The 25,992-nt window shown below is 43.1% G+C and overlaps 1 protein-coding gene across 1 annotated transcript in view; it reads left to right on the top strand.

The window, feature by feature from the left end:
* The window catches only part of LOC126353908 (uncharacterized), a 560,381-nt gene that overhangs the window by 409,992 nt on the left and 124,397 nt on the right, over positions 1-25,992 (top strand). Inside the window, exon 4 of the mRNA XM_050003141.1 lies at positions 15,779-15,952. Within this exon, the coding sequence (XP_049859098.1) occupies positions 15,779-15,952 (174 nt within the window). The remainder of the gene's footprint in view (positions 1-15,778; positions 15,953-25,992) is intronic.

Raw genomic sequence — 25,992 nt, forward strand, 5'->3', positions numbered from 1 at the left:
GTACAACAACCAAAAGGGAATAATAAGAGTGGACGATCAAGAACGAAGTGCTCGTATTAATAAGGGTGTAAGACAAGGCTGTAGCCTTTCGCTGCTATTCTTCAATCTGTACATCGAGGAAGCAATTATGGAAATAAAGGAAAGGTTCAGGAGTGGAATTAAAATACAAGGTAAGGAATGAGGAGGTTCTACGCAGAATCGGAGAGGAAAGGAATATAAGGAAAACACTGATAAGGAGAAGGGACAGGATGATAGGACATCTGCTAAGACATGATGGAATGACTTCCATTGTACTAGAGGGAGCTGTAGAGGGCAAAAACGGTAGAGGAAGACAGAGATTGGAATACGTCAAGCAAATAATTGAGGACGTAGGTTGCAAATGCTACTCTGAGATGAAGAGGTTAGCACTGGCGAGGAATTCGTGGCGGGCCGCATCAAACCAGTCAGTAGTCTGAGGACCGAAAGAACCACATATACGGATACCTGTAGCCACTATCTCTATTGAACTGTCAGCAGCTCGTGGTCTAGTGGCTATCGTTGCTATCTCTGGATCACGGAGTTCCGGATTCGATTTCCGGCCGGGTAGCGAATTTTCTCTGCCCTGAGACTGGGTATCTGTGTTGCTCTCATCATTCCATCATCATTCATAAACGTGGCTAGATTGGACTGTGTACAGATTGGGAACGTGTGCGGGCGCTGATGACCGCGCAGTTGAGCCCTCCAGAACCCAAAAACGATCATCATCATCTATCTAAATTGTACTCATTCTCCAATATTGAAACTGCGTCACTGGGTGGCCTTCTATAGGTATCCTTTTCTCAAGCAAGTACTTGTAAATTCTTAAAATCAATAACAAGGTCACATTCTCCTTGGTGATTCACTACCTCCCAGTTTGCTTTTTATCTGAAACTTGAGTCGTATTCGTGCTCTTTAACACACTATTTTATTGTCCTCCCAGTCTCGCCTCCAGTGTGGAAGGGTGGAGGAAAAATTGATTATGTAGCTGACAAGTGGTTAAGGTGTTGTCGTGCAAGTGTAATAAAATGAGACGCAGCTAATATTATTAATACATGACGAAATAAATATTCGACTTGTAGCTGCAGTGCAACATTGAGCGAACCCAGCGGCGACAAGTGAAAATCTGTGCTGGACCGGGAGTCGAAAATTGATTCCCACTTTACGAGATGACGGATGAGGACAACACAAACACCCAGTCCCCGGGCGTAGAAAATCCCCCGCTTTACGAGAGAGGCCGTCGTAACCGCCTTGCCTGTCCGAGCACGTACCCCGTACTACCGAAACCTGGGTATGCCGGATGCTACAGGTTAGGGCCCACTATCCACTGATCGCAGCTTGTATTCCCGCAAGGTTTCGGATAATGTTGTGCATCAGCACTAAACATCGTAACGTCCCCCCACACATACATTACATATAGATGGTGTCCGTTCTTTCGCACATGTATGTCCAAAAGGACAGACGCTATCCAAGTGTAATAATACGATTGAATAATTTAACCCTTACACACGAAATGAGGATTGGTCAGCCTGCTTGCAAGGGACGTTCACGTTCTGTAATTACACTGATACTGACGTTATCTTGCAATCAATAAGGTATATCCACTTTGCCGCCGTTACTGGCCACAATGACAAGATTTACGTAAGTTGAGCAAAAATAACGTAACACCGCGAGAAATTCATGCTTGCACATGAATCCATGAGCTGGGCAAGCCTGAAGGCTGCACTGTTTTATTTGACGACAAACGGCATTGCTGGAATGTCCCCAATACAGTGCAAGTGTCGGTCGTGTTCGGAACATTGTTCTGTGTAACTGTGGGTCACTTTGTCGGAGCCGAGTGAATCTGAACCATAGTGACCCGTTGGTGCTCGTATGGTGGGTGCTTCCGCAAGCTGAGGTGTTTGGTTCAAATATGGCTCTGAGCACTTTGGGACTTGACATATGAGGTCATCAGACCCCTAGACTTAGCACTACTTAAACCTAACTAACCTAAGGATATGACACACATCCATGCCCGAGGCAGGATTCGAACCAGCCACCTCAGCAGCAGCGCGGTTCCGGACTGAAGCACCTAAAATCACTCGGCCATGGCGGCTGGCTGAAGTGTTTGGTGTTTCAAGGGGTACCGTACCGAATAGAAACCTCATATAGGGAAAGCAGGGAGACGAAAATTGTATAGTTATGGGTGATTGGAATCCGATAGTAGGAAAAGGCACAGAAGGAAACATAGTAGGTGAATATGGATTGAGGATAAGAAATGAAAGAGGAAGCCGCCTGGTAGAATTTCTAACAGAGTATAACTTAATCATGGCTAACACTTGGTTCAAGAATCATGAAAGATGGTTGTATACATGCAAGAAGCCTGGAGATACTGGATGGTATCAGATGGATTATATAATGGTAAGACAGAGATTCAGGAATCAGGTTTTAAAATGTAAGACTTTTCCAGGTGCAGGTGTGGACTCTGACCACAATCTATTAGTTACGAACTAGAGATTAAAACTGAAGAAACTGTAAAAAGGTGAGAATTTAAGGAGATGGGACCTGGATAATCTGACTAAACCAGAGGTTGTACAGACTTTCAGGGAGAGCATAAGGGAACAATTGACAGAAATGGGGGAAAGAAATACACCAGAAGAATAATGGGTAGCTTCGAGGGATGAAGTTGTGAAGCCAGCAGAGGATCAAGTAGGTAAAAAGACGAGGGCTAGTAGAAATCCTCAGGTATCAGAAAAAATACTGAATATAATTGATGAAAGGAGAAAATATAAAAAATGCAGTAAATGAAACAGGCAAAACGGAATACAAACGTTTCAAAAATGAGATAGACAGGAAGTGCAAAATGGCTAATCAGGGATGGTTAGAGGATGCACGGATGTAAAGGCGTATCTCACTAGGGGTAAGATAGATACTGCCTACAGCAAAATTAAAGAGCTTTTGGAGAAAAGAGAACCACTTGTATGAGTATCAAGAGGTCAGATGGATACCCAGTTCTAAGCAAAGAAGGAAAACCAGTAAGGTGGAAGGAGTATATAGAGGGTCTATACAAGGGCGATGTACTTGAGGACAATACTATGGAAATGGAAGAGGATGTAGATGAAGATGAAACGGGAGATACGATACTGCGTGAAGAGTTTGACAGAGCACTGAAAGACATGAGTCGAAATAAGGCCCCGGGAGTAAACAACATTCCATTAGAACTACTGACAGCCTTGGGAAAGCCAGCCGCGACAAAACTCTACGATCTGGTGAGCAAGATGTGTGACACGGGCGAAATACCCTCAGATATAAAGAAGAATATAATAATTCCAATCCCAAAGAAAGCAGGTGTTGACAGATGTGAAAATTACAGAACTATCAGTTTAATAAGTCTCAGCTTCAAAACATTTACGCGAATTCTTCACAGACGAATGGAAAAACTGGTAGAAGCCGATCTCGGGGAAGATCAGTTTGGATTCCGTAGAAATATTGGAACACGTGAGGCAATATTGACCCTACGAATTGTTTTAGAAGCTATATTAAGGAAAGGCAAACCTACGTTTCTAGCATTTGTAGACTTAGAGAAAGCTTTTGACAATGTTGACTGGAATATCGTCTTTCAAATTATGAAGGTGGCAGGAGTAAATTAAAGGGAGAGAAAGGCTATTTACAATTTGTACAGAAACCAGATGGCAGTTATAGGAGTCGAGGGGCATGAAATGGAAGCAGCGGTTGGGAAGGGAGTGAGACAGGGCTGTAGCCTCTCCCCGATCTTATTCAAGCAGTAAAGGAAACAAAACAAAAATTCGGAGTAGGTATTAAAATCCATGGAGAAGAAATAAAAACTTCGAGGTTCGCCGATGACATTGTAATTCTGTCAGAGACAGCAAAGGACTTGGAAGAGCAGTTGAACGGAATGGACAGTGTCTTGAAAGGAGGACATAAGATGAACATCAACAAAAGCAAAACGGGGATAATGGAATGTAGACAAATTACGTCAGATGATGCTGACGGAATTAGATTAGGAAACGAGACACAAAGTAGTAAAGGAGTTTTGCTATTGGGCGAGCAAAATAGCTGATGGTGGTCGAAGTAGATATAAAATGTAGACTGGCAATGGCAAGGAAAGCGTTTCTGAAGAACAGAAATTTGTTAACATCGAGTATAGATGTAAGTGTCAGGAAGTCGTTCTGAAAGTATTTGTATGGATTGTAGCCACATATTTAAGTCAAACATGGACGATAAATAGTTTGGACAAGAAGAGATAGAAGCTTTTGAAATGTGGTGCTATATAATAATGCTCAAGATTAGATGGGTGGATCACATAACAAATGAGGAGGTATTGAATAGAATACGGGAGAAGAGGAGTTTGTGGCACAACTTGACAAGAAGATGGGATCGGTTGGTGGGACATGTTCTGAGGCATCCAGAGATCACCATCTTAGTATTGGAGGGCAGCGTGGAGGGTAAAAATCATAGAGGGAGACCATGAAATGAATACACTAAGCGGATTCAGAACGTAGGTTGCAGTAGGTACGGGGAGATGAAGAAGCTTGCAGAGAATATAGTAGCATGGAGAGGTGCATCAAACCAATCTCAGGACTGAAGTCCAGAGCAAACAACATAGTGAAATAGGAAAAACTTCATCCACTAAATCACAATGCGGACGGAAGTGTGAGTCGAGTGACTGTAAGCGATGGTCCTTGAAGAGGATTGTGACGAATAATAATACTTTTGGTGTCTCCACATTTTCATCCATCCCTTGTATTTTTCATTGGGAAAAGGGTACCAGAATTCTATTACGGAGTTCAGAAAACAGTACATCGTTGGGCTGCCAGAACCACGTTTGCACCTAGCTGTGGGCAATGTGTCCACTTAAATTAAATAAAGCGGTACAACAAAGGCGCACACACACACACACACACACACACACACACACACACACATACATACATACAGAGGAAGAAAGCCGCTTACAGGTCATTGCTCTGCTGCAGCCTAACGCGGATGGAAATGTAGTATGCAACAAGGGAGAGTAATAACGGCACGGCTCATCTCGTGGAAGCTACTCACATGCCGACCCGCCGGCGGCTGGAGAGTGAGCCTGTGGACAGTCACGGACTACGGAAAACGAACTGCGAAATACTGGCGCCTTTCGAACATCTAAGCTGAGTCATGGCCCGATCAACTCATGTGATGGGGGGGAGTGACTTGAAAGAACTGCCCCTGACTCTTGTTTTGCCTACGGCAATGGCGAGGGTGCCCTACTGTTGGTAAAATGGAGCGCTATTACTGTTAGCATGACTGTCGCCGCCAGGCTCGATGCTTCATCTAACGGCAAAAATTGACGCACTTTTATCAGCCTTAGCTTCGGGGGCAGCTCTCTCGCCATTATCTGCAAAACTACGGTTTGTTCAAGTACTGTCAGTGTCACGCTTCATGCAACGAAGGTAGAAGTGCGATACAATGCGACTACCTGCACTGGAAATTTTAAGTTAATAGATTTAATTGGTCTATTACATTTATTATTTAAACTATAACTTTTCAAACAGTGGATGGCAGCTCCTCTTTCGCACCGATTTCAGAAAAGAAGATCTACTCGCTTTTAAGTGTTTTGCCACAGCTGCATATCACTTCACGTATTCCCACAGTGTGGAGATGGTCACTCACGTTCGTTGTTGGTCTTCTTGAACTGTCTGAAATATGTACCCCTTATACTATTCTCTCGGAAGACTGAGGCCATGTACTCTATCACTGTAGGAACAAATAGAACGTGTGAAAACAACCTTGTTCTTCTTCATGGCTTTATTATTATTACCGCTTCATTCGAAACCTTTTTTACGGGAACGTAGTCATAGCCGTAGTCTCTAAATGTTTAGCTAAGGAAATCTAGCTTGGATCGCAAGCTCATACCGTCACTGATGTGGAGTGCATATGAAGGCAGAGTTCAAAGCGGTTTGATTTTCGTTGGACGGTGGCACCGAGCGGTGTCTAAATACCTGTTTTTGTTGGTGGACTTCCTATAAACTCTTTGCCATTTACACTATGTGATCAAAAGTATCCGGACACCCCAAAAACATACGACTTCATATTAGGTGCCTTGTGCTGCCACCTACTGTCAGGTACTCCGTGTCAGCGACCTCAATATTCATTAGACATCTTGAGAGAGAAGAATGGGTCGCTCTGCGGAAGTACTTGGAACGGAGTCAGGTGATTGTCACTTGTCTCATACCTCTGTACACGAGATTTCCTAACACCTAAACGTCCCTACGTCCACTGTTTACGACGTGATAGTGAAGTGCAAGCGTGAAGGGACACGTACAGCGCAAAAGCGTACAAGCAGACCTCATATGCTGAATAAAAGAGACCGCCGACAGTTGAAGAAGCTCGTAATGTTTAATAGGCAGACGTCTATCCAGACCGTCACACAGGAATTCCAAACTGCATCAAAATCCACTGCAAGTACCATGACAGTTAGGCGGAAGGTGAGAAAACTTGGATTTCACTGTCGACCGGCTGCTTATGAGCCACACGTGACGCCGGTAAATGCCAAACGACACCTCACTTGGTGTAAGGCGTATAAACACTGGACGACTGAACAGTGGGAAAACGTTGTGTGGAGTCACGAATCACGGTACGCAACCAGGCGATCCTATGGTAGGGTGTAAGTGTGGTGAATGCCCGGTGAACGTCTTCTGCCAGCGTGTGTAGTGCCAACAGTAATATTGGGAGGCGGTGGTGTTATGGTGTGGTCGTGTTTTTCATGAAGGGGACTTGCACCACTGGTTCTTTTGGGTGGGACTATCATAGCACAGGCCTACTTTGATGTTTTTAGCTCCTTCTGGCTTCCCACTGTTGAAGAGCTATTCGGAGATGGCGCTTGCATCTTTCAACATTATCGAGCACCTGTCCATAACGCATGGCCATTGCCGTTGTGGTTGGACGACAATAACATCCCTATAATGGCTTGGCCTGCACAGAGTCCTGACCTGAAGCCTACAGAACAGCTTCGCGATGTTTTGGAATGCCAACTTCTTGCCGGGCCTCACCGACCGACATCGATACCTCTCCTCAGTGCAACACTCCATGAAGAATGGGCTGACATCCTCCGAGAAACCTTCCAGCACGTATGCCTGCGAGAGTGGATGCTGTCATCAAGGCTAAGGGTCGACCAACACCATACTGAACTCCAGCGTTGCCGATGGAGGGCACCACGGACTTGTAAGTCTTTTTCAACCCGGTGTCCAGATACTTTTGATGACATAGTCTATACGTTTTCATTGGACGTGAGAACAATGACGTTGGGCTGCCGCGTCTGCCAATGGCGCAGTTGTTCATAATTCAATGAGGGCTCCGAATGGTCGAAAAGCCATCTGGAGGAGATTCGGGCGTCAGAAACTATAACAGGGGCGGCGGTGCATTAGTTACAGCGCAACACGAGGAAATAATACTGTTTAGAAACCAGTCGTTGATCACTAAAGAAATAGAACAAATTCAGACTGAGGAAAAGATGGGGAATAAATTTCTCTGAATCCGGTTCGAAGTAGGAGTTGCCTGCTTTTCCTTGTTCTGCATACCTATTTTCTCCAAAATTGCAAACATCTTGCATCTTTTCTGTTGTCCCTGCTGCGTCAATGCCTTTGCTTCAGTTGTTTGCCAGCCACAGTCCACCTGCACACATAGGCGCCCGCCTGTCTGTGAGTGGTCACTCGAACTGGAACACGCCGCCCTGCAATTCCCAAATCGACAACCATGACTTCTTATGTTCGCCCCTCCTCTCCCGTCTTCTCGTAGAGGGTCTCCGCGTACTCTTTACAGCTATTCCTCTCTCTTCTGCATCAGTTTTGTACTTCTGATATGGACGACTCAAATTTTAATTACTGCAAAAATTCTTTTGCCTGATGAGCATTTCTGTTTTGGTAATTAAACAGTTTTCCTATAGCCTTTTTGATCTATAGTTCCTTGAAAGTCCTATCAAATTCGTTTCAAAAAGTCTTATATTGCTGAGTTATTTTATTATGAACATTTTTTAACGTACAGACGATTCTTACAGTGTGCTCTCCACCACTTTGCACGCAAAGAGCCCTCTGAATTTCAGTAGAAGTGCTTATATTCTCGCCTTCTCCAGGTGGGGAACATGAATCGCGGAAGTGTTTAGAATCAGAAGAACGGTTATTTGTGGATTCCTGAAAGAGTTTGGCTCTGAGCACCATGGGGCTTAACATCTCTGGTCATCAGTCCCCTTTTTTCTAAATAGAGGTGGAGCCCCTTCACGCCCACACCGGCATGACAAAAGGTTTACTGCCATCTCTGCATAAGGGTTAGTATTCACTAAAGTGAGGTGTCGAAGGATGTGGGTACTGCGATGTTTGCGTACGTCTGGTTAATATTAACCATTAATACGCGCTCATCTGGAGATAGATTGGTCGAAATCTGACGAAGGGTAGCGGTTTTAAGGGCAGAGGAAAAAAAGTGCCAAGGCAAGAGCCAAAGGAAAAAACCTCTGCGATAGTTAGGTCGGGTGGTAAGAGCAGTAGCGGTTGTCTTGCTGCCGGCGATAGGTTGTGCAAGGATAGGCTTTGTTAGTAGTGGGTATGATGCATGTCAATACCTTGACGTTGTGCGTTTGTGCTGCTCGGCGGCTGGCGCTGCGTGCTGGTACGGAGTCCTCGTTCAGCGTCAGCAACCTGCAAAAGTTAGGTTTGTTATCGATCTTGTGTCCGATAGGTCATATACCGGAAGCACAGTGTGAGGGAATGTTGGCAGATTGTTTGTGCGTCTGTGGGCGAGCTCGTCGGTGTCCCTGCTGTGGCCTGTTGGTCGGCTCTAATAGCAGCTGGTGCTCGCCAATTAGTGTTGTTGAGATGCAGGGGCTTACCGACGTTTGTCGCTGTTTGCGTATGTTAGTTTACCATATGCCCTGTATTTGGCCGCTTAGAACTACTTAAACCTAACTAACCTAAGGACATCACACACATCCATGCCCGAGGCAGGATTCGAACCTGCGACCGTAGCAGTCACGCGGTTCCGGACTGAGCGCCTAGAACCGCTAGACCATCGCGGCCGGCCCTGAAAGAGTTTCTCTACTACGTAACTTAATATAACGATCGTATGTGGCCTACTTTTATGATAAACAAACCATTTCCCGCACTGTGTTTTGTTTACATGTTGCTTAGGAATTGATTCATGATATACATGGTTCGATCATAATTAAATTTATAAAAAACACACGAAACTTTATATACGCAAGTGTAAGGAACGAATGAGCTCCCACTGTGGAGCAAATGGTCACCAGGATAGTGCATGCACAAAAATCAACGAGAAACCTTTCTGCATTCTTTGTTGAAACAAAACAGAAAATGTCTCAGCTACGAAATACTATGCAACTTATGTAATGCTTTTAGAACGTGAAATAGCTAGCATAGCCTATAGATCCATCCAAACTATTAGCAAACGTTGAATAGGCAATTCTGTGTCTAATGCATGTAAAGCAAGTAACAAAAGACACGTTGCAGAGGTAACGGAAGCGGAATTCCCCGTCGACAATAGCCAGGAACTGATGTCGTGCCATAGCCTGGCGTCAACAACTTGAGATTATACTGCCAGGGAAAAGAGTGCCACACTTTGACGAACATCCAGCGCCAATCACGACACAGTTTATTAACAAGCAGCACCTTGACTTCATGAATTTCATGAAGAGATTAGAGACAGCAGTTGCAAAAGGAACTTTGAAGACAACTCTTAAATGTGTAATGATGCAGACAAAGATGTGCTGCATGATAAACGAACTTGAGCAGAAGCAGTTTTGTGTATGTGAAGCTGAACAATCAGTAAGCTTAAGCATAGAGAGTATAAACATAGACAGTAAACCACAAAGTCACAATAGAAGCGAAGGACGTGTAGACAAAGTGGACTGTAGCAAACATATACATGCTGTATGGTTTGATGCGTCCTGCCACGAATTCCTCACCTGTGCCAATTTCTTAATCTCAGAACAGCACTTGCAACATATGCCCTAAGTTATTTTCTGGATGTAGTTCAATCTCTGTGTCCCACTACAGTTTTTTCCCTATAAGTTTCTGCTCCCTCTAGTACCATGGAAGTCATTCCCTGATCTTCAGATATGTCCTATGATGCTGTCCCTTCCCTTGACAGTGTTTTCCACATATTCCTATCCTCTCCGGTTCAGCGCAGAACCTCCTCACTCCATACCATATTAGTCTACCTAATTTTCAACATTCCTCTCTAGCACCACATCTCAAATGTTTCGATTTTCTTCTGTTCCGGTTTTCCCGCAGTCCGTATTTCACTACCACAGAATGCTGTACTCCATACGTACATTCTCAGAAATTTCTTCCTCTTATTAAGATCTATGTCTGATACGAATAGACTTCTCTTGGCCACGAGCATCTTTTTTGCCTGCTTTAGTCTTTTTTTGAAGTCGTCGTTGCTCCGTCTCCCAATGGTTAGTTTGCTGCCTAGGTAGTAAAATTTCTTAACTTCACCTACTTCGTTAACATCCACCCTCAAATTAAATTGTCGCTGTTTCCATTTCTGCTACTACTCATTATTTTCGTCTTTTTTGCGATTTACGCTCAATTCATATTCTGTACTCACTACAGTGTTCATTTCATTCAGCAGATCATGTAATATTTCTCCACTTTCAAGATTACAGCCAAATCTTACACCCTTTTTGATCCGATCACTTCATTCTTGGGCGTCCACTCTTATTATTCCCTCCTGGCTCTTGTACATCTTGTATATTACCCGTCTCTCCCTATAGCTTACCCCTATTTTTCTCAGAATTTTGAACATCTTGCGCAATTTTACATTTTCGAACACTTTTTCCAGGTCGACAAAACCTATGAAGGTGTCTTGATTTTTCTTTAGTATTGCCTCCATTATCAACCGCAGTGTCAGAATTGCCTCTCTGATGCCTTTACCCTTCGTGGAGACAAACTGATGGTCAATTTTCTTTTTCATTCTTCTGTATATTATAATTGTCAGCAACTTAGATGCCTGTTCTGTTAATCTGATTGAGCGATAATTGTCACACTTGTCAGCTGTTGCAGTCTTCGGAATATCGTGGATGATGTTCTTCGGAAAGTCAGACGGTATGCCGCCAGACTCGTACATTCTATATAACAGAGTTCTGTTGCCACTTTCCCCATTGATTTTAGAAATTATGATCGAATGTTTTCTACCCCTTCTGGCTTTTTTGATCTTAAGTCCTCCAATGCTCTCTTAAATTCTGATTCTAATACTGGATTCCCTACTCTTTTAAACTGACTACTTTTCTTCTTCTATCACGCCAGAGAAATCCTCCCCCTTATAGACACCTTCACTGTACTCTTTCCACTTATCCTCTTTCACCTCTGCATTTAGCAGTGGAACTCCGGTTGTACTCTTAATGTTACCACCCTTGCTGTTAATTTCTCCAAAGGGTCTTTTGCTTTCCTTTATGCTCAGTCAGTCCTTCCAACAATCACTTCTTCTTCGATTTCTCCACATTTTTCCTGAGGTACTAGTGGATACAATGGAGGGACTGGACCCCTGTTTCAAAGCTAGAAGGGCAGTAGAGCATATTCGAGCGATGAGTATGTGCAGATGTCACTTTAGCAAATCCCATGGCAGCAGCTAAGATTAATATTTTGCAGGTGCTCCATATCTGACATCCAGTGAACACAATGTAATTGTCATCGAAGGAGAAAGTGGCGTAAGACGCCTTCCTAAACCATCAGGACAGGACAGGTAGTTTAAATTGTGGAAAGGGGCCAAAATAAGCGGCTGACAGTTACACTCGAACATACAACTTTATTTATTTGACCTAACATTATAAGAGCCAAGAATTTTTTTAAAAAGGAGACACGAGATTAATTTTTGTAACTTAATAACGGTCTGAATACGCCATACAACCACTTTAATTTAAAATCAGCTGAAAGCCAATAACTTGAGACTCAAATCAAAGTCAGAAGCTTAAAAGACAGAAGGGCTTATTTTAAATCAGTTCTTTCAATTAAGATTCAAACCGAAATTAAATTTTTAAAAGACAAAAGGCCTTATCTTAAGAAAGTTCTTTAATTAAGCTGAAGGCCCAAACAACCAGCACCCTAAGAGCAAAACAACTTTAATTTAAAAATCGGCTGAAGGCCCAACACTTACTACTCAAACCAAAATAAATTTTAAAAAGGCCAAAGGCCTTACATTAAAATAGTTCTTTAATTAGGCTCAAGGACCAAGCAATCTGACTCCTTAAGAGCAAAACAACTTAAATTCAAAATCGGCTGAAAGCCCATCACTTAAGAGTCAAAAAAATTAAATTCTTAGAAAAGGCCAAAGTCCTTACTCAAAACTTTTCCTTAAATTAGGCTGAAGGCCCAAACAATCATACACCTTAAGAGCAAAACAACCTTAATTTAGAATCAGCTAGAAGCCATACAAATACAAACAACAAGAACAAATAAGAAAAGGCAGTACACCCAACGGCACTCAGAAGTTTCTGAGTGCCGTTGGGTGTACTGCCTTTTCTTATTTGTTCAGAAGTTTCTGAGGGTACTCTTGGAATTAAATCACTAACGCTCGCTTAGGTGAGACAGGCAGTCAGCCCAGCCATTTTCGATCCGACGACAACCCAACCGACAGACAGTAAACGGATCCACTGACAAGATAACTTCCACTCCACCTGACCAGCCCACAACAGGGAGTTCAATGTAACAACGTAGAAAGTACTGGCGCCCACAACCCATTATTCACTGAGCAGTCAAACTACACACCGTGCTGGACAGTGACAACACGATGAGGAAAATACACTGCCTGAATTGATGTCAACGGCCAGGACAGGTAACCAGAAGTTAACGGCCATAAGGCAGCTCGCGGGAATATCCCAACAGCCAACAACGAAATCCAAACGACACAATGTGAACAGTCGTGACTTGGTGGGAGATTAAGTCAAAACTCAACTTTTGTGTCCAGGACCGGTGAGCCACAGACCTCGTAGCAATGGGAACAGCACCACACACTCCGACACCACATAGATAACGCCAGCAGTCCTGGCCAAACTACACGCCGTGGAGATCTCCTCGCTGCTCCACGCCAACCGACCAACTGGTCGCACTCCGCCCAGCCGGGAACTATAGGCGCCAGGACAAAGATAGAAGGTGCGAATATCGATACACACCACTGCTGCCACTCATGGAGAGAGAGGATAACAGCATAATTGCTATAACTGCAGAAGACTAAACACAGACAGGCAACCAAGGTTTAATCCAAGACACAACATGAGCCAGCCACGGCTCATAGAGATAATAGAGGGACACTAGCTAAACTTGCCTATATGCATCATTTACAACGGTATCACTTCCGGAATGTGCAGCCTGAGGTACACAGCTACTACACGAACTCTTGCAAGGACCACAGAACAGTCATATCCCTAATAAAATCGTAAAAAGTCACACTGCAATCTCTTGGAGCCCAGTTCCGGAGATTTCTCTCTGCATCGCACATGAATGCCCCCAAATATAATGACTGTAGTTTTGAGTACAGAACCTGAGGCGAATATCAAGATCAAGAAGTAAAGTTTATCAACGTACTTCATGGCAATCAGAGTTCATTGCTAGCCTCCATAAATACAGGGAAAGGAAGATATGCTACGAAACGTTGCTATAGGAAACTGGAAGAATACAGTGGGAGAAGTTTCTACGAAGGCAACTGCAGTTTGACATATTGTGGAAGTGGAGGAGACGATATAAGTTACTGACGGAAAAGATTATGGAATCTACTGTAATATCTACAATTTGTGAAGATTGTGGCTCGATGACGGCTGGATGGAGGAAATCAGCAGAAGATCTGCTAATCGGCTAATCGCCCTCCTTCCTGATGATAACATTAACACAGATACTGAAATACACGCACGGCTCTCTCTCTCTCTCTCTCTCTCTCTCTCTCTGTGTGTGTGTGTGTGTGTGTGTGTGTGTGTGTGTGTGTGTAGTCGTTGGTAGTCGGCAGACCTCGAGTTACTCTGAGGGAACCAGTAACATATCTCGTAATACAAGCTGAAATTATTTACTTTGTAACTTGACCTAATTCCTTTTATTTTATGCTATATATATTTTCAATTGATATTTTTTCAATATTTTATTTTGTTTTTGCATTAATATTACAAATGGTTACTGTTAACATTTTTTATCACTATATTCAAATATATCATTGTATGTATCACCAAGATTATTGAATATGTGCGACATGTTTAGAGATTCCAGATAACAGGTCCAAAAACTGTAGAAAAATTAAATTGAAAAAAAAGTGAAATGCCGACGGTAAGCGCTTTGTGTCCCATGTCCAGTTTTCATTCACTCAAGCTATGTGCTGTTACAAACGCATTTTACTCATGACCTCGAAGCCTGCATTCAGTGCTACTCGATTCTGTCTTAGGTTCGTTTTTCCGCAAGCTTTAATTGTACGTTGACAGTGATACACCTCTGTATGGATAGCTCTACTGATGAGGAATTGGTCGGTATCCTCCTCGTTTGTGGTTTCACTGAATGCAATGATGGAGCAACACAACGCAGGTTTGCTGAAGCGTTCCAGCACCGACGGCAGCTACATCCCCGAGCACTGTTTGATCTGAGTGTCTGCCGGCTGGAGTGGCCAACCGGTTCTAGGCACTTCAGTCTGAAACCGAGCGACCGCTAAGGTCGCAGGTTCGAATCCTGCCTCGGGCATGGACGTGTGTGATGTCCTTAGATTAGTTAGGTTTAAGTAGTTCCAAGTTCAAGGGGACTGATGACCTCCGCTATTAAATACCATAGTGCTCAGAGCCATTTGAACCATTTTTTTGTTATCTGAGTGTCGTTACGTTACCCCGTGTTGTGTTACGTACGTTTCGGGTATTGTATATTACGTGTCGTAACAATTGTAAAGTTATTTTCAGAGAAATAAGGGTGATGGCGGTTAGAAGCGGATTAAATCATAATCATAAGTACGCTATTACTCCATGACTGATCAATTTAAGTGCTCTTGCTGCACATCAAATTGCAACTGGCTATTGCAGTCTATGCGCGGTGGAGATTATCATTCAGAACCTACTTTTTTTTTCTAAAGAGACATGGCCGCGTATATCTGAGTAGGTGATCTCACAGAACAGTCGTTACCAAGATTCTGTTTAGTTATATCGGAGATCTCTGTAGATATGGAAGCCAGAGAGTGCTGCTTGTGCGATTTGCAGGATCGATGTCCTACCTTCCTGACAGTTTTTAGACCAACACAGTGCATGCAGGAGAACGCAAGATTACGGACCGGCTACGGGCGTGTGCCAGGATTGTGAGTTACTTTAAACGATAGGTAGTACCTATTGAGCCAAGCTTTATCATAAAGCAAGAAAATTTTAACATAGGTCTCTATAATGGACTAATTGCAACAGCCGGTCGTAGCAATGACATCCAGCAGTAGCAACTGAATTGGTCAGTCGATCTGCTACAGTTTCTTTGCATGGCTTCAGTCGGTACTTTACTCCCATACGAGTCTGAGGTGCTAAATATTGCAATGACATACACCTTTCACTGGTCGCGCGTAACTCGTCAAGATCGTTCTCGGTCGAATATGATCCCCCATCTGTCATTCTGTCCGAGCAATGAGTCAAAGCTTCATACTGTGATAGCAGCTTGCTTACACGGCATTCATTCCTGTGCAATTCCGGACATACCCCTGAACATAATGAGCGTAGTTTTGAGTGCAGGACGTGGCGACGAAGTCCAAAAACTGAGTGTATTTGTTGTGTGTGTGGCAGACGCGTCGCCGCCGACCATAGTGGTGCGAGCGTTGGCAGAGGCGGCGTCGCTGCAGCCGTGGGGCGGCGTCTCCGTGCGGCCCGGCGCCGGGCTGCGCCTCGACTGCGTCTTCCCACGAGACCGGGGGCGGCCCGGCTGGACGTGGACCTCCAGCCCGAGGCAGTACCTCACAGGTACGTGCCGCCCTACACGCACGCCACAGCGCAATGGAAACCGTCTCATCCGATACCTCTGCTCGCGGCCCGAAGGTGTTTCCGTGCTGAAGTAACGTCGTGATTTGTGTTCCATAACGTTCAGTCTTAAGCCCATTACCAGAATGATTAAGCTCCATCACCAGAATTACCGCACAAAAATAAACATCACTAAAGTGGAGGAAGGGACTATAATTAGAAAAGGAGTTGGACAAGGATGTCACCTGTCTCCTTAATTACTTACTGTATTCATTGGGGAAACTATTCAAATCGTGGAATGAAGGAATAAAAGCATGCGTTCTATCAGATTTGGTAATGACTACCTTATAGTTGCAGAATCCACTCACGAAATGAATAGAATGCTACAAACCTTATCACACAACTTGAAACTATGGAAATTAAAATTTAGCGAACGGGAAACTATTGTAATGGCAGTAAGACAAACTGTAGAAGAAATAAAAACCTATATATATATTCACGAGTTGCGTCACAATCTCAGTAAGGTGCTCAAGAGATTCATGAATTATTTATTTTGTTATAAATCCAGTCGTGGACCACAGATGTTTATTAATCATGTTATAAATTTCAATGATGACCATCTTACAACCTAAACAAAAGCATTCAGAGTTAGCTTAGCGTACAATGTTTCCAACTCACACAAAATGCAGTATCAGAAATCATTGTAAGCTCTTGCTCTTAATGGTTTACGATTCCGTATTTTGCACAGTTCGAAAACATTGAACGTCAAGCTACCCTAGCATGCTTATTTTGAGGTCTGAAGATGTTCGTCGTTGACCGAAATTAATAACCTGATTAATAAAATTTTGCAGTTCATGACTGGATTTATAATAAAATAAAAATATAAAATAATGACGTCAGAACTGCTGAGATGAAAAAAAATTGTTGTCGCTGTATCATAATCAGAGGAAAACTGGTGGTTTGTGGAAATGAAGAGGAGGATTGAATTGACAATGCAGGCATTTATCTCAAGGGAGAAACGTTTTAACCACCAAAGATATGAATATAGATATCAGAACATTCTTTGCAAAGCAAATTGTACGAAGTCCATTGCTGTTTGAAAGTGTATATTGGATGCTGTGTAAATTGGAAACCAATCGTCTTGAAGCTGCTGAAATGTCAGTTAGGTGGAAAATGATAAGAACGAGCTGGACGGAATCGAAATGGATGTTAATGAAGAGAGATGGTTATTAAAGGTAGTGTACAGAAGAAAAATATAATTTACTTGACCTGTCGAGAGGCACAAGACTTTCTTGATGACCATTCTGTAAGGGAAAGTTTTGGGAAAGAATGGGACTGCCCAGGAAGAAGTGTTAATAAAATATCGAGGAAATGGTGAAAATGAAGGATAGAAGAGGAGGGTTTATTGTCTCGTCGATATCGAGATCTTTACAAACAGAGCACAGCCTCAGGTGGTTTCAAGGATGTGGGAGAACATTGGCAGTGCCCTTTCAGAGAAACAATCCTCGCATTTTCCCCACTGTCAGTCAGCAGCCACCCGCCGAAAAATACAGTAACAGTGAAGAAACCGTTTTTGTGACATCTTACGAGTGAACTACATGGTTTCATCTGTGTGCTTTGGTTTTTGAATTTCTGCTTGTTTGCTTAATATTAAATAGACACAGCTCTAATGTTTTCGTTTTTGTGGGAATGTAAACCACTATTGTGAAATTTTACATATTCCTAACCAGGGGCGAATTATTTAGTCTCACGTGTGCGTTTTGATAGTTTAGTTTTTGGATCTCTGCCTGTTAATCTCATTTATTCGACACAGTTCTCGCGGTTTCGTCAGCGTCTTGAGTATAGTTCCTCAGCGTGTATCGATAGTACTTTGTGTGTCTATATAATGTACCTTTTCACCGTCTTTGATGTGGATAGGGGCTATGATTCCTTTGCGAAGATGCGAGCATAGATGTTAATACTTCGTTCATAGCTCCAGACTGTGATAGCTTCGGTTTTAAAGCTTGAAGCTCCAGTGGATGGGGCTCCCCGTTGCGGGGCGGCCATGTGGATGCAATGGAAGTCCAGCACGACCCACATGTCGACCGATCAATCAGCGCCAGTGGTTAGTACAGTTACTGCTCACATTGCAGTTGACTCCTCACTTGTGGTCGAGTGGGAGGTAGCCTCGGAGCGTGGCCGGTGGCGAAAGACTTCCATGGTAGGGGGCTAACATAAGGCCTCCCTGGTTAGTATGTCAAACAGGTTCCAGGTGCTCTCAATGGCTGACACTGTCTTTCAGCCAGCTGCAGACACCCGTCGTGTTTCAGAGGACATGTTTCAGAGGAAATCTCTCAGACTGTAACATCTGGGCAGTCACAGAGGGTGGGATTTTTGGTAGTTGGGAGCCCCTATTTAGGCACATGGAGGGGTTCCTAAGGGACATGGCTGCCAAGGAGGGCAAGAAATCCCATATCGACTCCATGTTCATGACAGGTTGAGTCATTCATGACATGGAATGAGTCCTTACAATTGCTATGAAGAGTAGGATAGGAAGATATGCTCTCCGGTTTCGAACGGCTATAAGAAGTGGTAAAGTCTTCCAGTCCTAGTTGCGAAATGGAAGCAAAGCTCACTATTTTCAGCGTAACAGACAGGACCGATTGCGGACCTCTGGTACAGAGCCGAGTGGAGGGTCTGAATCAGACCCTCACACGGTTCTGCGACAGTGTAGGCTGCAGATTCCTTGACATGCGGTGGTGGTGGTGGTGTTTCGCAGGAGGCGGCTATACGAGTAGCGGGTTCTGTTTGTCGTGGACTGGGAAGCTTTTTGGGTTGTAGGGTATTAGGAAAAAACAAAAAGGGCCTCAGTCTGAAAGTGTGCAGTTTGAACACAAGAAGATCGCAGATTTAGAAACGATCGATATAACCGTTCTAAGTTGTCGTAGTTGTTTTGTGAAAGTAACAGAGCTCCAAGCGTTAATAGCTAATGCTCAAATCGCTATAAACACTGAAAGCCGACTACAGCCGGAGATAATTTCAACCGAAATTTTCTGAAGAACATAACAGTGTTCATAAAGAGTAAGCTAAATAGAAATAGCGGTTGATGTTAGAAGTAATTATCTGTAGTGAAATTGAAATAGATAGTTCCAGTGCATTAGTATGGGCAGAGGTCATACTTGGCAACCGGAATAACGTAACGACTGTATCCTTTTACAGACATTCCAACTCATATGGTACAATAGCTGAAAAGATTAAAAAAATTGAGTCTAATTTCAAACACGTACCCGACACATGCAATTGTGACTGGAGGGGACTTCAATTTACCCTCAATACGTCGGCCAAAATACTTCTTCAAATCAGGAGGTACGCATAAAACATCACCCGAAATTTTGCTCAACACATTTTCTTAAAATTATTTCCAGCAGTAAGTTTATAAACCCACTCGAATAGTAAACTGTTATGAAAACACACTTTACCTCTTAGTAACAAATAATCCTGAGCTGATGGCGAGCATCTAAACGGATGCAGGGATTAATGAATACAGGGCTGTCGTAGCGAGAATGAATACCGTAACTCCCAAATCCATTAAAAATAAACCTAAACAATATATATTCAAAGAAGCAGATAAAAATTCGCATGAGACCTTTCTGAGAGACAGTCGCCATTGCTTCTAAATTAAAATGTAGACCATATGAGGCTTGAATACAAAGAAATAGTATCGACAGCAATTGAGAGATTTATACCAAATGAATTAACAAACGACGGAGCTGATTCCGCTTGGTGTAGAAAACAGGTCAGAAGTCTGTTGCAGAAAAAACGAAAAAACCATGCCAAATTTAAAAGGACACCAAAACCGCGAGATTGGTGACCTTTTTCAAAAGGTCTAAATTTGGAGCGGACTTCAATGCGAGATGCTCATATACAGTTTCCATAACGAAACCCGGCAGAAAAATGCAATGAGATTCTGGTCGTACGTAAAGTACGCTAGAGGCAAGACACAATCAATGCTTTCTCTGTGCGACAGCAATGGAAATACAGTCGATGACAGTGATGCTAAAGCAGGGCTGCTAAACTCAGCCTTCCTTGGAGTGCTGAAACAACTTAAGCCCGTAACGGAAGGAAGTCTTCCGGTCCACACTCTGTACCAATTACGCTTCAATCAGAGTATGCGGATGCAATAGCTCCATACTTAAACATAATATAGAACCGTTCACTTGAAGAATTATCCATTTTGGAGAATACCTGACGGCTCAACACAAAAGTTTTGTCTCAAATACAGATAGTCTTGAGGATCAGTGGACAAAGTTCAAAACCATCGTACAATATGCGTTAGATGAGTATGTGCCAAGCAAGATCATAAGAGATGGGAAAGAGCCACCGTGGTACAACAACCGAGTTAGAAAACTGCTGCTGAAGCAAAGGGAACTTAACAGCAAACATAAACATAGCCAAAGCCTTGCAGACAAACAAAAATTACGCGAAGCGAAATGCAGTGTGAGGAGGGCTATGCGAGAGGCTTTTAATGAATTCGAAAGTAAAGTTCTATGTACTGACTTGGCAGAAAATCCTAAGAAATTTTGGTCCTATGTCAAAGCGGTAGGTGGATCAATACAAAATGTCCAGACTCTCTGTGACCAAAATGGTTCTGAAACAGAGGATGACAGACTAAAGGCCGAAATAATAAATGTCTTTTTCCAAAGCTGTTTCACAGAGGAAGACTGATCTGTGCTTCCTTCTCTAGATTGTCGCACAGTTCACAAAATGGTAGATATCGAAATAGACGACAGAGGGATGGAGAAACAATTAAAATCGGTCAAAAGAGGAAAGGCCGCTGGTCCTGATGGGATACCAGTTCGATTTTACACAGAGTACGCCAAGGAACTTGCCCCCCTTCTTGCAGCGGTGTACCGTAGGTCTCTAGAAGAGCGAAGCGTTCCAAAGGATTGGAAAAGGGCACAGGTCATCCCCGTTTTCAAGAAGGGACGTCGAACAGATGTGCAGAACTATACACCTATATCTCTAACGTCGATCAGTTGTAGAATTTTGGAACACGTATTATGTTCGAGTATAATGTCTTTTCTGGAGACTAGAAATCTACTCTGTAGGAATCAGTATGGGTTTCGAAAAAGACGGTCGTGTGAAACCCAGCTCGCGCTATTCGTCCACGAGACTCAGAGGGCCTTAGACACGGGTTCACATGTAGATGCCGTGTTTCTTGACTTCCGCAAGGCGTTTGACACAGTTCCCCACAGTCGTTTAATGAACAAAGTAAGAGCATACGGACTATCAGATCAATTGTGTGATTGGATTGAGGAGTTCCTAGATAACAGAACGCAGCATGTCATTCTCAATGGAGAGAAGTCTTCCGAAGTAAGAGTGATTTCAGGTGTGCCGCAGGGGAGTGTCATAGGACCGTTGCTATTCACAATATACATAAATGACCTGGTGGATGACATCGGAAGTTCACTGAGGCTTTTTGCAGATGATGCTGTGGTGTATCGAGAGGTTGCAACAATGGAAAATTGTACTGAAATGCAGGAGGATCTGCAGCGAATTGACGCATGGTGCACGGAATGGCAATTGAATCTCAATGTAGACAAGTGTAATGTGATGCGAATACATAGAAAGATAGGTCCCTTATCATTTAGCTACAAAATAGTAGGTCAGCAACTGGAAGCTGTTAATTCCATAAATCATCTGGGAGTACGCATTAGGAGTGATTTAAAATGGAATGATCTTATAAATAAAGTTGATCGTCAGTAAAGCAGATGCCAGACTGAGATTCATTGGAAGAATCCTAAGGAAATGCAATCCTACTACAAAGGAAGTAGGTTACAGTACGCTTGTTCGCCCACTGCTTGATTACTGCTCAGCAGTGTGGTATCCGCACCAAATAAGGTTGCTAGAAGAGATAGAGAAGATCCAACGGAGAGCAGCGTGCTTCGTTACAGGATCATTTAGTAATCGCGAAAGCGTTACGCAGATGATAGATAAACTCCAGTGGAAGACTCTGCAGGAGAGACGCTCAGTAGCTTGGTACGGGCTTTTGTTAAAGTTTCGAGAACATACCTTCACCGAAGAGTCAAGCAGTATGTTGCTCCCTCCTACGTATATCTCGCGAAAAGACCATGAGGATAAAATCAGAGAGATTAGAGCCCACACAGAAGCATACCGACAATCCTTCTTTCCACGTACAATACGAGACTGGAATAGAAGGGAGAACCGATAGAGGTACTCAAGGTACCCTCCGCCACACACCGTCAGGTGGCTTGCGGAGTATGGATGTAGATGTAGATGTAGATGTAGATATATTGTGTTAATGAAAACAGGACTGTCGTAGCGAGAAGAGAAAAGAACCGTCTATGAACACGGATTTAGAAAACATCGTTCTTGTGAAACACAAGTAGGTCTTTACTCACACGAAGTGTTGAGCCCTATTGACAAGGGGTTTCAAATGTATTCCGTATTTATAGATTTCCCGAATGCTTTTGACACTGTACCACACAAGCAGCTTGTCGTGAATATCGTTTCAGTTATACTACTGGATTCGTTATTTACTGTCAGAGAGATCACAGTTCGTAGAAATTGACGGAAAGTCACCGAGTAAAACAGAAGTGATTTCTAGAGTTCCCCAAGTTAGCGTAATAGGGCCTCTGCTGTTCCTTATCTACATAAACGATTTAGGAGACTATCTGAGTAGCCGTCTTACGTTGTTCGCAGATTATGCTGTCGTTTATCGTCTAGTAAATTCATCAGAAGGTCAAAACAAGCTGCAAAACAACTTAGAAAAGATATCTGTGGAGTGCGAAAATTGGCAATTGACCGTAAATATCGAAAAGTGTGATGTCATTCACACGAATGTTAAAAAGAATCCGTTTAATTTCAAGTACACGATAAATGAATCAAAAAAGGCTATACGTTCAATTAAATACTTAGAAATTACAATTACGAACAACCTGAATTGGAAAGGTCACACACAGAAAATGTAGTGTGGATGGCAAACCAGAGGCGGCGTTCTATTGGCAGAACGCTTAGAAGATGCAAGAGGTCTATTAAAGAGACCGCCTACATTACACCTGACCGTCCACATTTGGAGTATTGCTGCGTGGTGTGGGATCCTTATCAAATCGGATTAACGAAGTACATCGAGAAAGTTCTAGGAAGGCAGCATGTTTTGTATTGTCGGAAATAGGAGAGAGAGTGTCACTGACATTATACAGGATTTGGGGTGAGCAATATTAAAACAATGAGATATCTCGAGGCGGCGAGATTTTGTCACGAAATTTCAATCACCCCCCCCCCCCCCCCCCCGAGTGAGAAAATATTTTGATGACGCCGACTTACATAGGGAGAAACGATAATCATAATAAGATAAATCAGTGCCCGCATGGAAATACAGGGTGTTTCAAAAATGACCGGTATACTTGAAACGGCAATAAAAGCTAAACGAGCAGCGACAGAAATACACCGTTTGTTGCAATATGATTGGGACAACAGTACATTTTCAGGCGGACTAACTTTCGAAATTATAGTAGTTACAATTTTCAACATCAAATGGCGTTGCAAGTGATGTGAAAGATACAGAAGGCAACGCAGTCTGTGGGTGCGCCATTCTGTACGTCGTCTTTCTGCTGTAAGCGTGTGCTGTTCACAACGTGCAAGTGTGCTGTGGACAACATGGTTTATTCCTTAGAACAGAGGATTTTTCTGGTGTTGGAATTCCACCGCCTAGAACACAGTGTTGTTGCAACAAGACGAAGTTTTCAACGGAGGTTTAATGTAACCAAAGGACCGAAAAGCGATACAATAAACGATCTGTTTGAAAAATTTCAACGGACTGGGAACGTGACGGATTAACGTGCTGGAAAGGTAGGGCGACCACGTACGGCAACCACAGAGGGCAACGCGCCGCTAGTGCAGCAGGTGATCCAACAGCAGCCTCGGGTTTCCGTTCGCCGTGTTGCAGCTGCGGTCCAAATGACGCCAACGTCCACGTATCGTCTCATGCGCCAGAGTTTACACCTCTATCCATACAAAATCGAAACGCGGCAACCCCTCAGCGCCGCTACCATTGCTGCATGAGAGACATTCGCTAACGATATAGTGCACAGGACTGATGACGGCGATATGCATGTGGGCAGCATTTGGTTTAGTGACGAAGCTTATTTTTACCTGGACGGCTTCGTCAATAAACAGAACTGGCGCATATGGGGAACCGAAAAGCCCCATGTTGCAGTCCCATCGTCCCTGCATCCTCAAAAAGTACTGGCCTGGGCCGCCATTTCTTCCAAAGATCCGAAACGATTACTGCATCACGCTATCTGGACATTCTTCGTGAATTTGTGGCGGTACAAACTGCCTTAGACGACACTGCGAACACCTCATGGTTTATGCAAGATGGTGCCCGGACACATCGCACGGCCGACGTCTTTAATTTCCTGAATGAATATTTCGATGATCGTGTGATTGCTTTGGGCTATCCGAAACATACAGGAGGCGGCGTGGATTGGCCTCCCTATTCTCCAGACATGAACCCCTGTGACTTCTTTGTGTGGGGACACTTGAAAGACCAGGTGTACAGCCAGAATACAGAAACAATTGAACAGCTGAAGCAGTACATCTCATCTGCATGTGAAGCCATTCCGCCAACACGTTGTCAAAGGTTTCGGGTAATTTCATTCAGAGACTACGCCATATTATTGCTACGCATGGTGGATATGTGGAAAATATCGTACTATAGAGTTTCCCAGATCGCAGCGCCATCTGTTGTTGACAATTGTAACTACTGTAATTTCGAAAGTTTGTCTGCCTGAAAATGTACTGTTGTCCCAAGCATATTGCAACAAACGGTGTGTTTCTATCGCTGCTTGTTTAGTTGGTATTGCCGGTTCAAATATGCCGGTCATTTTTGAAACGCCCTGTACATACGTGTTCGTTTTTGGCGCTCGCTTTTCAAGAGTGGAATAATGAAGAATTATTTTGAAGGTGGTTCTATGACCCCCCTGCCAGGCACTTAAGTGTAAGTAGCAGAGTACGCAGGTAGATTTAGATGCAGATGTTGCTGTAGATGTAGATACATGGAGCGATTTATGGAAATCACGAGAATACTAAATCTGTTTGAAAGGACGCTAATTTGAACCGAATTCGAGTATCATACGCTAACCACTGTGCCCAGGATAGGATGTAACAATTATCTGTAACTGAAACGAACAGCGAATAACAGAAGAGATTGGTAGTATCAAAAAGATATAAGACTTTAGAATACGGATGTATGGACTGCACCTTTTGGAAGTAAGGTAAAGAGCTCTTGACCTATCGCAGTGACGTCATAGGTTTAAATCAAATTTTTTCACGTGTTGCTGCCTGAGAACAAGTCTGTTGTCCGACTGGAATTTTTGTTTGTTCAAGCCATTAATTCTAGTTGTTGATAAGGTAAATGGCAGTACTGAGCCGCCACACAAATATTTACTTGATATAATTGGTCGGAAAAAATGTATTAATGTTCAGTTGGTGAACAGATGTAAGGAATGTGTTACTTTATCACGTAACGGCCTTTCATAGTTGATTACATGCGACTATGCATGGTCATTTGAGTCGCAGATAGATAGTTCGATTTCTGGTAGCGGAAGAATCCTTCATCATCGGTAGTTTGGCCAACAACGCGAACAGAGAAGTTGACAAGAAGTGATTGGTCACCAGTCTCTGCGCCAATGTCCTGAATTAAATTACAAGCTGTCGTAGTAAAATGAGGGCATGTGATCACGACCAAATTTTCATTATATTCACAGTAATATGGATCACCTATATAATCCATTGCAGAAATAAAATGAAGATGATTTTTTCAAAATTAATACTACAAGATTTCTTATTTAAACGTTTATTTTAAACAAGCACTTTTATTACACAAAAGGTTTCTGATTTAAAACCCGAACCATGCGGATTGCTTTTGCTATGGTATCTACCAGTCAGTAAGTGGACTCATGCTCATACACCTAAAATTTAACTGCGGCCATTGTATATCATTCATGTACAATATGATTCCTGGGGTCGGTTAAAAAGTG

The sequence above is a fragment of the Schistocerca gregaria genome, chromosome 1 (assembly GCF_023897955.1).
Source record: "Schistocerca gregaria isolate iqSchGreg1 chromosome 1, iqSchGreg1.2, whole genome shotgun sequence".
In the NCBI taxonomy this organism is placed as follows: Eukaryota; Metazoa; Arthropoda; class Insecta; order Orthoptera; family Acrididae; genus Schistocerca; species Schistocerca gregaria.